The 15,232-nt window shown below is 54.1% G+C and overlaps 1 protein-coding gene across 1 annotated transcript in view; it reads left to right on the top strand.

Annotated features, from left to right (window-relative positions):
• The window catches only part of ACAP3 (ArfGAP with coiled-coil, ankyrin repeat and PH domains 3), an 86,453-nt gene that overhangs the window by 31,533 nt on the left and 39,688 nt on the right, over positions 1–15,232 (top strand). Inside the window, exons 2-4 of the mRNA XM_071575691.1 lie at positions 4,671–4,728; positions 8,127–8,246; positions 9,235–9,288. Coding sequence (XP_071431792.1) covers positions 4,671–4,728; positions 8,127–8,246; positions 9,235–9,288 — 232 coding nt within the window. The remainder of the gene's footprint in view (positions 1–4,670; positions 4,729–8,126; positions 8,247–9,234; positions 9,289–15,232) is intronic.

Here is a 15,232-nt window from a genome sequence, read left to right on the forward strand (position 1 = left end):
CTGTGCTTTCTGGACTCAGCCTGTCACCTGAGGGTGCCCAGCACCTGCCAGGCTGGAGTCACCACTGAGTGCTCCCAGTGCCACTGGTTTAACAGTTCAGCAATGGGAAAGTCAAAGCTCAGGCATGACTGACCTGGCAGCTCCTTTGGGCTGCTCCTGGCTCCAATCACCCATCTCTTTGGGAGGCAAATGGTGATTAATGATAATCCAGCTGAAAACAGACCATGTGGCTGCCCTGTCCCAGCCAGTGCCCTCACTCAGGGTGGCATTGCCCTCTAGTTCTGTCCATCCCCCTCTCCAAGCTCTGTCCTTCCAACTGCACTCCAAGCACAGCTTATAAACTACAATTCCAGGTTCCCACTTGTTTGCACTGAACCTCAGCTTGTGACACCGACTTGACTTTGGCCTGAGTTTTCCAGTGGCTTTTGCACTGATCACTTTTTGGATGCCAGGGATTCCATCCCTGGTGCTTGGCTGGGGCTGTGAGCAGAGCAAGCCAGAGGAGGAGCAAGGCAGATCCTCTGATTGCACTGCAGCTCATTATTCCCATCCCCACGGGATGCAGAAAAGCTTCCAGAGGGATTTTTGTCACATCAAAATCACGTTTTTTGAGTGGCTCCTTCAAGGGACAAAGGAAAGTGCACAATGCAGAGCCCTCTGGACTGGGGGGAATTGCTGCTTTCTCTGGGCAAGGAAACTCTTCAGCTGGAAGGGCTCCACTTGAGCAGATGAGGCCGGGGATTGTTTTCTCTCCCTCCTGTCGGAAGCAGCCCAAGGGTTGGCAGAGCCCGAGCAGGAAGAGCAGAGCACCAGGAAACACCAAGGGCACCCAGCCAGGGCATGACTGCAACTGCTCTCACTGCCCAGCACTTGGGACTTGGCTTTTTTTTCATTTTTTTCCCCCTTTGGCTGCAGGGATTCAATTCCCTGCTGTCAGCAGCCCTGGGTTTCCCAGCCAGGGGAGCTGAGCATCCCTGTGAGCAGCTGCTGCCTCTGCCCGGGCTCCTCTGCCCCTGTCAGATGGCACAAGTGCTGTGGGCATGGCATGGAGGTTGGGTGGGGACCATGTGTGCCCCTGCCCATTGCTGCTGGATTCCCTGGACTGGAGCAGTGGAGCTCAGCACTGCTGAGGTGACATCACCCATCCCCAGGAGTCATTCCAGGTTCCCAGCCCGTTGTGTAACTCCAAAGGCTTTGCCTTTTATCTCTGACACACTGGGGGAATAGTGGGTGGATTTCAATTTGGGAATGGAATTGGCAGAGAGCACCCAGTGCTGGTGTTCTGCAGAGGGTTGCACTGAAAACTGATTTTTCCAGGGAAGCAGAATCAGTGGGCTCTGGAGCTGCATCAGTGAGCAGGATAAGGATATTCTGAACTACAAGAGCACAGGGATGGCCTCTCAGTCATGCTGTACTCTTGAAGGATGGGAAATTAGGTGTTAATGAGGCCCAGGGATGCAAAAGGCTGGGCTGCAGAAAGAAAAATCTCTGGCCAACAGGACCAGGAGTGTGGGAAAAGACACATGGTAGGAGTTTGAGTGAGGATTGGGGTCCTTTTGTCTTCCACTTGCAGCTTGTCCAAAGTGACTGTGTGGCTGCACTACCCCCCAACAACATCCCAGCCTCAGGATTCACCTCCCCAAGGATTTCAGTGGGCTAGAAAAGCACCATGGATCTGGAAAGGGATGGATAAATGTTCAATTTTGCTTCCTGGAGCCGAATAAGTCACTGAGATTACTGTCCTTGAAATCAAACACTTGGAACCTTTTATATCAAGTCCCTCCACCACAAATAAATAAAGTTCACATTTTATGCTCTCCCAGCCACAGTCAGTTGTATTCATCCCTTTAGCAGATACCAGACCCAAAATGTCTTCCTCCTCCACAAAGTCCAAATATATCAACTCCTTTCCATGTGTTATGATAAAAAGGGGAGTAAATTATCCTCCCTCTGCCTTCTGGCAGGGGAGACGCTGCCAGACCTTCCACACTCGCCTCTGCAGCTCCAACAATGGCTGCTCCTGCTTTCCTGAAAAGAAAAGCAGCCCCAGAAATCCCAGCTCTCTTTTTCTTGTCTTTTTTTTTATGATGATTTTTATGTCCATCTATCAGAAGCACGAAGAGACTGAGTGGAAAAATCGAATCTGGCAGTCGGAGCGCGACGCTCACGAACTTCCAGACCCAGGGAACGAAAATAGCTGCAAGAGGGGGGAAAAAAAACCAACAAAAATGCCTGAAAGGAGCTCTTTAATTATTCCTCTTCTCTCCAAAGCTTTGCCCCCTGGCACAGCCACGCTGCCAGTCGTGTGGGGCGGCCACATGTGAGGCAGCAGGGCTGGGGCTTGGCATTGTTTGGGAGAAAGAGGCGTCTTTTTTTTGGCTGTGCTTTCAAAGGGCTGTGACAAGATCGATGGTGGGCAGAGCCCTGGGCACCACCAGGCAGGGTGGGCACCACCAGGCAGGGTGGGCTGGGCTCCCACTGGCAGGCAGCAGGGTTTTATTGCCAGGCTGGGTGGTGGGAGGGTGAGGGGGTTTAGATTCCTGCTTGGAGGCTGATCCCAGAGGGTGGGAGAAGGTGATGGATATTGAGGGGCTGGAGCGGGGCCAGAGAAGAGCAACAAGGCTGGAGAAGGGACTGGATGTGGCTCTGAGTGTCCTCTGAAACACCTCCAGGGACAGAGAATCCACCATGCCTTGATCCAACCCCTCTGTGATCACCAGCCCAGGGCACAGAGTGCCAACAGTGGGGTTGGATCAAGGGTTGGACTTGATGATCTCAGAGGTCTCTTCCAACCCAAGTGAGAAGAGCAACAAGGCTGGAGAAGGGACTGGATGTGGCTCTGAGTGTCCTCTGAAACACCTCCAGGGACAGAGAATCCACCATGTCTTGATCCAACCCCACTGTGATCACCAGCCCAGGGCACAGAGTGCCCTGGGCTGGTGATCACAGTGGGATTGGATCAAGGGTTGGGTTTGATAATCAGAGGTCTCTTCCAACCCAACTGAGAAGAGCAACAAGGCTGGAGAAGGGACTGGAGCACAAGTGCTGTGGGGAGAGGCTGAGGGAGCTGGGGGTGTTCAGCCTGGAGAAGAGGAGGCTCAGAGGTGACCTCAGCACTGTCTAGAACTCCCTGAAGGGAAGTTGTAGCCAGGTGGGGGTTGATCTCTTCTCTTAGCAGGAGAGCAAGAGGGCACAGCTTGAGCTCTGCCAGGGGAGGTTTAGGTTGGATATCAGGAAGAAATTCTTTACAGAGTGTTCAGGCATTGGAATGGGCTGCCCAGAGAGGGGGTGGACTCACCATCCCTGGAGGTGTTTAAGGTGAGACTGGACGTAGCACTGAGTGCCATGATCTGGTGATCACAGTGGGGTTGGACCAAGGGTTGGACTCGATGATCTCAGAGGTCTCTTCCAACCCATCTGATTCTGTGATTCCATGATTAAGGGTTGGAGCAAAGAGGATGACCCAGCACCTTCTTTCAGTCTGCTGGACAATATTCCTGGGCTGTCACTGAAGACACCAAGAGGCACAGTTGGTGCATCCCCTCCCTGTTCCCTCAGGGGGTTTGCTGGTCCCTTTGCTCTGGGGTGTCCTGTCCTTCTGCTGAGAGCAGGATCCCTTCCTGTGGCTCCAAGTCACGTCTCTCCCCTGCTGTTCCTGCAGCTGGCACATGTTCAGGGCTGGATTTTCTGAAAGCCTGAGTGTAAGATTTCAGGAACCAACCTTTCCAATTACAAGCCCACAAACTTCAGAAGCTGCTTGCAATAAAATATGGATTGCGTGTCCTCGGTGCACGGGGCTGGTGTGAGGTTTGCCCACATTTCCAGGTGTGTGGCTGGAGAAACCCCCGTGCAGGGAGCAGCTCCCAAGGGAGCCCTCCCAGCTTTGCAGAGCTCACTGCTGGACTCTGCTGTCCCCAAAGCCACTCCACAGACATGCCTCAGGCTGGGAATGCCTCCTGGAAGTGCCTGATGTCATGTCCATGTTTCACTTGGAGAGGGGGAGGCCTGGTGAGCTTTGCAGCTGGATTCTAAAGGGCTCTTACTGTCACATCTGCCCAGTGACGTGGAAAGAAAACAGCTCCAGTGATCAGGGAGCAGATTTATCTCTATCCAAGCAAAGCCCCACGTGTGGGAAAGAGTCTTGTGGTGTTCAGTGACTGAAGGGCCAAGCTGTGTTTGTGCTTGGTGACGGTTCCTGAGGTCCAGGGGCCACAGTTTGTTGTGTGGCTGCACTTGAGGCACAGTCAGAGCCTGGGAAGGGGTTTGGTGGTGCTGGAACAAGGATTTGTGCCTGATGGCTGAGGTGGAACAGTGGTTATTTCTGTGTCAATTAGCACTGCTGCCAATTAGCAGAGTCAGAATGAGGCCACTGCAGCAGTTGCTGTGGGTCTCTGCCCCAGCCCACCTGAACTTCCCCGTGGCACTGACAGGAGATCCAGAGATCTCCATCTCTTTCCCCAGCCCTGTGGAATTCATTCCTGAGGAGGTGTGAGCCTTCTCCTGAGTTCCTGTGGCAGCAGGAAACTCCAAAGTGGGGCTGTGAGTCCTCCTGCCCACCACCAGCACTCCCAGCTCTGTCCCTCTGGTCTTTACTCACCTGGCACCTCCTGAGTCTTCCCCAACCATCATTAGCCATCAGTTAATTATCCCTTTCTGCTGTTTGATTGCAGGGCAACCATCGATGAAGTGGAAACAGATGTGGTGGAGATAGAGGCAAAGCTTGACAAGGTAAGATGGGGAGCTTAGAGCAGAGTGATGCCAGGAGGGGTTAATGAGGCTCCTCTCAGGTGCCAGGAGGGGTTGATGAGGCTCCTGTAGGTGCCAGGAGGGGTTGATGAGGCTCCTGTAGGTGCCAGGAGGGGTTCATGAGGCTCCTCTCAGGTGCCAGGAGGGGTTGATGAGGCTCCTGTAGGTGCCAGGAGGGATTCATGAGGCTCCTCTCAGGTGCCAGGAGGGGTTGATGAGGCTCCTCTCAGGGACCAGTCTGGCCACTTGGCTTTGATGCTGGTGGCCCTTTCTATCCAGTTGGTTGTTTGGATGTGAGTTTGTGATGGAAAGTGGCTTTTCCTCCCCAACTCCTCCCAAGGGCAGAGGCATTGGCAGAGTTGTTTCTAAATGAGAACAGAGAAATGAAAAAGATGAGCCAGAAGAGCTGTTTGTTTTTTAATCTGTGAGATGCCCCCCAAGCCAGCAAGGGCTAAAACTGCCCTGTCTGTTGGAGAAATGGGCTCTGTCAAAGCCACAAGCCCAAGGCAAAGCTGTGTCCTATAAAACCCCTTTACTAATCAAGCTGCTTGAAGTGGTTGTGAGCAGGAGCTGAGTGGTGAAAACTGCCCTGATCCTGGCACTGCTGCTGGCAGTGCCCCTGTGGGGAGGTGACCTGGTGTGCCAGGGGCAATCCTGGAGTGAGGAGGACAAGGATGGAAGTACAAGAGCTGTGGCACTGGGAGCAGTGGGTTTGTCAGGCCTGGGGCAGGGCAGGTGTGGCTGGACTTTGCCTCGGAACACTTTGGATGGATTCAGTCAAATCAGCCTTGGATGGCCCAGCTCCCCTCCTGGGTCTGGGTGGGTGCCCAGGGCAGCCTTCCCAGGGCTTGGTGGGAATGCTGGGCAGTGGTACCCAACCAGCTGGCAGGACTGGTTCTCACAGAGCAGCCAGTTGGCAAAGCCTGACTGTTTCTCTGCCTTTTCCTGTGCCTGAGCACTCAGTTTATAAATGCTTGGTCTTGAACACCTGTTTAAATGGAGGTGAAGGGCAGTGGAAATGATTCACCCCAAGGTTTGGGCTCCACTGCTGTTCCAGAGATCCCCTTCAGTTCATGCCATGCTCCATTCCCACTGCTCCCCTTGGGGCTGGCACTGTGCTGGTTGGCCCTCAGCTCCTGGTGACACAGCCTTGGCCATGAGGTTTACCCAGAGGTTGTGCTGATGGCCCTGAGCTCCTGATATCACAGCCTTGGTTTGCCCAGAGGTTGTGCTGGTGGCCCTCAACTCCTGGTGACACAGCCCTGGCCATGGGGTTTGCCCAGAGGTTGTGCTGGTGGCCCTCAACTCCTGGTGACACAGCCCTGGCCATGGGGTTTGCCCAGAGGTTGGGCTGATGGCCCTCAGCTCCTGATGTCACAGCCTTGGTTTGCCCTGAGGTTGTCCTGGTTGGCCCTCAGCTCCTGGTGGCACAGCTTTGATTTGCCCAGAGGTTGTGCTGGTGGCCCTCAACTCCTGGTGACACAGCCCTGGCCATGGGGTTTGCCCAGAGGTTGTGCTGATGGCCCTGAGCTCCTGATATCACAGCCTTGATTTGCCCCGAGGTTGTGCTGATGGCCCTGAGCTCCTGGTGACACAGCCCTGGCCATGGGGTTTGCCCAGAGGTTGGGCTGATGGCCCTCAGCTCCTGGTGGCACAGCTTTGATTTGCCCAGAGGTTGTGCTGGTGGCCCTCAGCTCCTGGTGACACAGCCCTGGCCATGGGGTTTGCCCTGAGGTTACTCTGCAAACAGCCACGTTGCAGCCCAGGCTGCATTTCCTTTCCAGAGGAGCTCTCCAAAGCCCTGGTGCACATCTGGGCTCCAGATGTGACAGGACCTGCAGCTGTTTGCTTTCCTTCCCTGGGTTTGGGTGGGATGTGCAGGTCTGCTCACACTGCAGGGACAGGAGAGGGTGTGAGAGGGAGGGCTGGGAGGGGGATGTTTGCACAGACACACCACGTGTGGATTCACGTGGATTTATGCCCTGAAGTTCATTCTGCAATTCTACATAAAGAATAAACCCAAGTCTTCTATTTGCATAAATAGAACAAGCTCCAAACCCCCCAAACAGCCCAAACCAAACGTGAGAGCTCCTCATTCCCAGCCTGTCCCTGAGGCTGGTTGACAGGGAAAGATTCCTAAAGCCATTTTTTTCTTTTAGTTAAATTATTATCCCTAAAATGCTGCTGGATTTTGAGGTTGGAAAATTTGCTTTCCAAGAGTTGTTTGCTGTCAGCTGCTGAAGTTTTTCACTTCATTTAGAAGCCTAGAACAGGGATGAGGTAAAACAAACAAAAGCCAAGGAAACCAAAAGATGCCAAGGTTTTGCCCCTTACAGGGCCTTTGGCTTCTGGATTTATCCTCAGATTGTTTAACAGACCCTCTCACAAGGAGCTTTGGCTGAAAGGAGATAGGCTCATGGCCAGGAATTCTGGCTGAACTAAAGCTCCAGGTTTCAGAGCCAGTTCCAGGCAGGCTAAGGCAGTTTGCTGTGGCTCAGGAAGTCTGGGAATGTTCCCTGCAGCTGTTCCATCAGCAAGAGCTGAGAAAAGGCTGTCTGGAGACGTGTCCTTGTGCTGCAGCAAATTCCAAAGTGGGAAGCCACCCTCTCCTGCTGCAAATGCCACGGGATTTCTCTGGTGGAATCACTAAAACATGGCTCTGTCCAGGTCCATCAGAAAGTTTGTGCCAGGTCACAGGTCCAGAGTTAGATCCTGTGATCCCTCCCTGGGCACCAGCAAAGCTTCCTGGGGCTGCAGAATTGTGGGAATAATTCAGAGTTATCTACAACCTGGATGGTGTTTAATCTGCATGTGAGGGAACCCAGATTTTCAAGACATGGCTTAGGCAGTCCTGGCTTAAGGAAAATGGGATGTAAACCCATCAGGCTGCTCAGTCCTGGTTTCTCCTCATTCCAAGGGAAGAACAGGACAGGTCTCCACCAGTACACAGCAGCACACACCAGCACACAGGACAGTCAGCTGTTCTCAGCAATCCCAGAGAACAGCAGGAGAATTTGGACAGTTAATCACTCCCACCAAGCACCAAGGAGTCAATCCTTGGTCCTCCCAGACCAGTCTGTGGGATCAGGTTCCTTTCACTGCACTCCTGGTGCCTCAGGAGAGAATGAGGAGGAGAAACCCACTGGAATAAACAGGCTGCCCTGATTTCTGTCCTCTGGGGAGAGCCTGGAACTGCTTCTCTTAATGTGGACATGACATGACACACCCTGAGGTGGGATTTGCCCCCCTGTGCAGTGAGGGCCTGTCAGTGCAGCCACACCAGGAACGTGAAGGGCATCTCTGCCAAAGGTCTGGGCTTGTGGGGTTGGTGCCTAAAGCCAGGCTGGCTGTAACTCCATGTGCTGCCTGTCCCTGTGCAGCTGGTGAAGCTCTGCAGTGGCATGATTGAAGCTGGCAAAGTTTACATCACCACCAACAAGCACTTCGTCAGCGGCGTCCGGGACCTGTCGCAGCAGTGCAAGAAGGATGAGATGATCTCGGTAAGTCACCCCCTGGGATGGGCATCTAACCCTTGGGAGGGACATCTAACCCTTGGGAGGGACATCCAGCCCCTGGGATGGACATCCAACCCCTGGAGTGGAGCAGCCACCCCCTGGGATGGATCATGCAACCCTTGGGATGGAGCATCCAACCCTTGGGATGAACATCCAACCCTTGGGATGGACATCCAACCCCTGGGATGGGCATCCAACCCCTGGGATGGACATCCAGCTCCTGGGATGGAGCAGCCAACTCCTGGGATGGAGCAGCCAACCCCTGGGATGGGGCATCCAACCCTTGGGATGAAGCATCCAACCCCTGGTATGGACATCCAACCCCTGGGATGGAGTATCCAGTCCCTGACATGAAGCATCCAGCCCCTGGGATGGAGCATCCAACTCCTTGGATGGAGCATCCAGCCCGTGGGATGGAGCATCCAACCCCTGGAGTGGAGCAGCCAACTCCTGGGATGGACATCCAGCCCCTGGGATGGAGCCTTGGGCACAGGGAGGGCTGGGAAATGTCCAACTGCTGTGAATGGTTCACATATCCAAGCCCCTTATGCTGCTTGAACAGCCATTTGTTATGAGGTTTTATTTTTGGAGGAACATCAAGACCATCTGATGGTGCAAAGCTGAAAGGTCAGGGGGAGCTTCATTGTCTGCAGGCAGATCTGGACTTTTCAGAAGCCCAGTGCTGGCAGAGTTGTTGGAATCCAGGTCAGTGAGCATCAGTGGTGGAGCAAACAGGGGGAACCAGCCCAAGCAAGCAGAGCTGACAGGTTAATGCAGCACTAAAGTGGAAAGGACAGGCAGCCTATGGCTGCACATCAGGCTGCTCTCCAATGCCTCCTTGCCAGACTCAGAGTGGCTCTTCAGAGGCTGAATGGGAGTCCCTCCCACCCTGGAACCCCTGGGAGTGAGGGGCAGCTGCTTCTCTTCACTGCCAGTTCTCTTCACTGCCAGTTCTCTTCACCTCTTTTTGCAGGAGTGCCTGGACAAATTCGGTGACAGCCTGCAGGAAATGATTAACTATCACATGGTAAGATGCTGCTCCCTCCTGTCCCTCTGGGTGCTCCTGGTGCCCTCAAGGCTCCTGTGTTTGTTTCCCTGACACTGCATGAGAAGGGTGAGGTTGGAAACCCCTTCCTCAAAGGAAGAGGAGAACTCACAAAGGTCCTGCCCTCCAGATGCCTCATTTTTCTTTTTGGGTAGCTGAGGATTTTGTGGTGAGACTCCTGAGGAGGGTTCTGGCCATGTATGACCTTGTTGCTGCAGGTTTGGCAGAGACTCTGAAGCCTGGTGTGAAATTTGAGGCTGTGAATGGCTCAGTCCAAGAGCACTGCCCCGTTCTGGGAGCAGGGTCAGTTCTGGGCAGCTCTGTGGGTGAGGATCTTAGTGCCACTCTGAGGCCAAAGGAGGGCAATGCCCAGGCAATGGCAACAACCCTGAGCCAGCTGTGTCCCACTAACAGAGCCCAAGGAGTTAAAACCTGCCCAAACATCCCAAACCTTGTAGAGGAGGGAGGTGCTTCAGGCTGGGTGGCTCCGTCCCAAACCTGCAGTTTTAGGTCTGTGACTCTGGAAGAGCTTAAAGCACAAGTGCTCTAAAGTGAAGGAGCTTCGGGGTGTCAGCACTGGACTGACCCACTTTTATCCACAATGCCCCTGTCAGAGCACATTAAACACAATTCCTGCTTTTGGGATGCAAGTCAAGCCACGTGAAGCTGGAGAAGAAGCTGCATCAAGTCCATTTTAATTATTTCATGGAGCAGGTGGAAAGGCTGTTTCCTAGTAAAAAAATGACAGGGGAAAGGAACAGCACATGCAGGTCTCCCAGGAGTGTTAATATTTGGGAACAAACAGCTGTGCAGGAGGAGAGAGGGAACAAATCACTGTGAGCAGCAGGAAAGCTGCGTTTGTGTTAAAGCAGAGAAAGTCAACCCCTGATTTCTTGGTGGAAAGTCAAAGCCTTTGTACCAAGGAGCATGTGAAGGCCTGAGAAGCTCCCCTTGATTCCAGGGATGACATCCCAGCTGCTCTGAGTGGTGCAGAGGAAGCAGCCCCAGTCAGAGAGCTCTGGATGCAGAGCTGTGTCTGCAGGCTCTGCTGCACCAGCTGTGCAGCTTCCCCTGGCCCTCTGCCCTCTGCCAGCTGTGGCACTGCTGGCACTGCCCTCCCCTCAGCCAGCCAAGCAGCAGGAGGGCCCTGCCCAGGGCTGGCACATCCCAGGTGATGTGGGATCACCCTTCCCATGCACCCCACTCTGTGTGGCTCTCAAGGCCAGCACCTCCCTACCCCCATGCAGAGGGAATGGTGCTGAGATCCTCCCTCCCCCCAGGCTTTGGAGAGCATCCTCCTGCCTTGGAGAGCAGCAGAGCCAGTCCCTGGGCAGGAAATGGCTGTGGAATGATGCTGCATCCTCAGCCCTTTCCGACAGCAGTTCAATTAGGGGGTTATTTTTAGTGCCTTGTGTGTCTCCTCTGTGTGTGTGAGTGTGTGAGTGTGACTTGGCTCATCCCTGTCTGAGAATCTCAGCTAGGAAACAGTTGTCAGTGCTCACTCCAGGAGCGTGGCCAGGACAGTATGTACAGCTGGAACAAGTTAAAAAGAGGGAAAATATCCCCCCTCTCAAAAAATTCCGTTGTTCTATTCTTCTATTGCCACAACACAGGGCCTGGAGATGTCCTGACTCAGGCTCAGCAAAATCCAAGCTTAAAGTTGCCTGGATGTGGGAGATGAACACACTGAGCTCCAGAGCATTCCCACCTTCCTTTTAGTGATCAGGGAGGAGCAAACATCAAAGCAACCTTAGATGAGGAGAGCTGAGTTAGAGCCTGAGTCAGAGTCCCTGCCTTTTCCTGTCCCCTCAGCCACATTTGTAACTTCTCCAGCAGCTTTGCCATCCCTGCCTGGTGCTGGCTCTGGGCATCACGGAGGGCACTGCCCTGTGCCTGCACTACCTGCTTTGGAGCCACTGCCAAAGCACCCAAACAGACCCAGTGGGCTCCTGAGTGCTTGGAAGGTTCTGGACCCATGGGCCAAGACCTCCTGAGCCTCCTCTGGAAGTGGCTGCCTCTCCCTGGGAGGGATTTCAGAGCTTTGGTTGACTTGGGCAGAGCTTTTCCTGGGAATGGCTTTGCAGGGGAGACAGGGAAGGTCAGATGGCTCAGACAGGCTGAGGTGGGTCATGATGATGAGCAAGAGGTCAAGGAATTAACTCCTCCAGCTGGTGGTGTGTGGCCTGACAGTGAGCTGGGCAGTGAGGAGGTGCTTCTGTGACATCCCAGCTCTTCAGCTGGGAGGCTGCTCTTCCTTGCTGCTCTAGGGAAAATGGCCTTAGAAAGTCTTGGACAATTGACTTCCAAGGATGTTCTGTTCAGAAACCTGTAGTGAGTGGTTTGAAAGGAGTTTCCTGCTGATACAATGCTGACCTCTTGAGGCATCCCTGCACTGCAGATGTTGGTGGCAGAACAGCCCAAGGTCCTGCTGGCTGCCCTGTCACCTCCAACCACATTCCAGGCAGGATGCTGGGCGTGTATTCCTGTCGGTGGCTGTACTATGGATGCATTTTGCTTTTTTTGGATGTACTATGAATGCATTTTGTATTTTTGCTGTCCCTCCCCTCTCCCAAAAACCTCCAGGAGTTGTCAGTTGTGCTACGAATTTCAAAGCCTCAGCCCCCAGTGCTGTAAAAGCAGAGTGTGGAGGGGAACTGGTTCTTGCCCAAGGGCAGGGCAGACCTGCAGGGTCTCAGAGGAATTTACTTCTCCAGGTCCCACTTTGACACCTTTGCAGTGTCAGTTTGCACATCCCATCCCTGAAAAATTCCAAGAACCTGAGTGAGTGAAGGGGTTTCCCTTGACTTTGAGAACACCTCCATATCCCAGACTACTTCCCTGCAGGAATGTTCTGCTCTGTGCCATCATCTGGGCAATGTTAACCCTTCCCTGCCCGCCAGGAGCCTTTGCCTCAGCATGGAAGGAGCTGATGCTGTGCCCGTGCCCTGCCAGGCTGTGTGGGCAGTGTGGGCACAGCTGAGCTCTCTGTGGGATGCTCCATCCCATCCCTCACCAGCCAAGCTGCCCTGCACGGCTGAGAGGTGCCTGGTCCATGCCAGGGAAGAAACTGGGCTGGGGGCAGGGGGAGGCAGCCAGGGCTGGGGGTGCCAGGGCCTTGCACAGCTGCCCAGCCTGAAGCACTTCCTGGCACAGGAGCCCAAGTGGCAGGAGCTGCAATTTGGCTCCAGGGCCTGAGGTTTTCCCTGTGGCTCCTCCTCCTCACTCCACACCACTCTGGAGGGAGCACATTTCCATTGTGGCTTGCCAAGCTCTCCTGAGCTGGAAGTGCTGCTGACTTGTCTGCAGACAGAGGCTGTCAGCTCCCAAATCCGTGTGCTCTTTGCCTCCTTCCTTCCTCCTTATCAGTCTCCCTAAAACACAAACCAGATTGGAAAGCACAGGAATCTGCCAGACCACTCTGAGGCAGAAAAAAAACTTTTTCCCTCTTTTTACAGACCCTGGTGAATGTAAGAACAGGAGCACAGCAGGGTTTCCCCACAGGTAAAGGTGATAAAGCTGCCATCAATTCTAGAGTGATATCTAATAATTATGGATATCTGGTACTGGATTTCCCCTGGGATGGAAAGCAACAGTGACTGCAATGACAGCAGTGCAGAAGCTCCTTTTTCCCCCCACCCCTTTGCCAAAGACTGTTCAACCCCAGACTTGAAGTGGACTTTGTTCCCCCTGATCAGGTCAGGGGTCCCTGCACTGCTTTTGGGTGCAGCTCTTTCCAGGGCAGGGATGTCCCTGACAGCACCTGTGAGGACAGGCTGAGCCAATCTGTGGAGTTTTAAACCAAACACAGGTGGTTCTGCCCTGTGCCAACCCCATGGCACTGACACGGCCCAGTCTAAGAGACGGGCACTGCCAGGTGGGTCAGAGCTGTCAGCATCCACTTCCCAGGACCCAGGGCCAGGGAGTTCCAGTTGCACAAGGAGCAGAGGCAGAGGGTGTGGGAGTGCAATAATCCTGGCTCTGCCAGCATGTGGGAGGGCAGTTTGCCCACCAGCCTGTGGCCCTGCACGTGCCTTGGAAGGAAACACCCAGCTGTGCAGCACAACCCTGTCCCATCTCCACATGGAGTCTCCTTCCCTTGCAGTTCCTTTCTCTGTGTGACCAGAAATGTAAGAAAAGGCAAAGGAGACACGTGGAAGTGCTGCTGTGATGAGATTAAATCCACCTTCAGCAGCACCAGGCATTGTCCATCCCAGAGGACATAACCCAAGCATTGCCCTCACTGGTTGAGCTTCACTAAGTGCTGAGCTTTCCTCTCTGCCTCAAATCCCCGGGGCTGCATCACAGGAACCCTCCAGCAGGAGCTTTAGCTCTGCTGAGTGAGCTGGGAAGCATTTCCTGCTGACAAGAAGAAAAGCCACCCAGGCTGTGATGAGTCAGGGAGGCAGATGGCACAGGGTGGTGGTGCAGCTCAGGGGGAAGGAGGAGGAAGGGAAAGCAGGGAGTGCTTCCAAGGTGCCTGTTCTCCACGGGGTTGGGAGGACCACCTGCATGTCCTGACAGCACTTGGGAAGGGGCCAGGGGCACCAAGTAAGGGGGAGCATTTGTGGATGCAGAACTGGCATCTGACAGGGGAGATGCTTCTGTCACCTCCTGCCTTCTCAGGTTCTGCCACTGTGCCCTGGTGCTGTGGCATCACACGGGCCCAACAACTTCAGTGAGCTGCTGCCCTTGAAGTTTGATACCAGTCTGCAGTTAACCCCAGCTCAGTGCTGAATTCTGCATTTCAAAGACTCTGTTTCTCATGGTTTCTGGAATTTCTTAGGTTGGCTGCTTTCTAATTGGGGGAAAGAATCAGCTTCAGTAATTGGGAAGGGCCAGGAAAAGAAGTGCTTTGACCTCAGCACAAACTGGAGCTCTTGAGCTTCTTGGGAGAGCTCAGGCTGTGCAGACACCCAACATGTGTCACTGAATTGTGTTTGGGTTTGTTTTCCAGACAAAAGGGTCAGGCTCCCACTCCCAGCCCACCAGTCACCAACTCTCCTTTCAGTGCCCAGAAACCAGAGCCCAGACAGTTCTGGGGACAATGAGGTCTCAGCCTGGCCATGAGGGACATCAGAGCTGGGCTGTGACTCGTGGGCACTGCAGGGAGGGCAGAGCCTCCTTCAGCCATGTGTGCCACAGCTGCAGAGGGAGCTCCACACCCTCCCCTGCTCAGCTGGGGCCACTTGGTACAGGAGAAGGGCTGATACCCTCCAGGATCCTGATCTCCCCCCAAGTCAGGGCTCTCAGGGCACTGACAGGCTGCAATGACCCTGCCCAGCTTTGCCTGGCACCTCCACCCACACTCCATTTGAGCTCCTTGGGTGGGTTTTTCCCACCTGGATGCTGGTCCTGCCTTGTCACTGTGGATCTGCCTGGTGGTCCCTGAGCCTGAGCCGTGGAGCAGCTTCCCCCCCTTGGCCTGTGTCACCACACCCTGAGGGTCCTGCTGTGGTGAGACCCTCCCTGTTGTCCCTCAGCTCCTGGTGCTGTGGCCTCAGCTGCTCCCTGAGGAATTCCCAGCCCAAGTGGGGGTTTGTTGCCATTGATTTCTCCTCAAGCACCATCCCCATGTGCAGGTGGGATGTCCTATTTCTGAGCTCTCTTCCAGTCAGTGCTGAGAGAAGTTCTCAGCCAGGCAATCTCACTTCTTTTTAGCTCCTGCTCTGCTTTGGAGCCTGCTGGGATCTCCTCTCCTCCTGCAAGCTCTACAGGGAGCTGTAGGAATGGCATCCCTTTGGATCTCTGATTATAGCCTTCAGTTCCAGGAATAACATCCTGGGCTGCTGGGCTTGCTTTCGTTTCTTGGCTGCCTGAAATTCCTGAATCCCCTGCAAACACAGGTTTGGGTTTATCCTGTTGCCTCAGAAACCCTTGGTGGGAAAGTGAAGTGCAGGCCCTTGCTGCTGGGGGTGGGGGAGAGTGA

Source organism: Pithys albifrons, chromosome 22 (assembly GCF_047495875.1).
Source record: "Pithys albifrons albifrons isolate INPA30051 chromosome 22, PitAlb_v1, whole genome shotgun sequence".
NCBI lineage: Eukaryota > Metazoa > Chordata > Aves > Passeriformes > Thamnophilidae > Pithys > Pithys albifrons.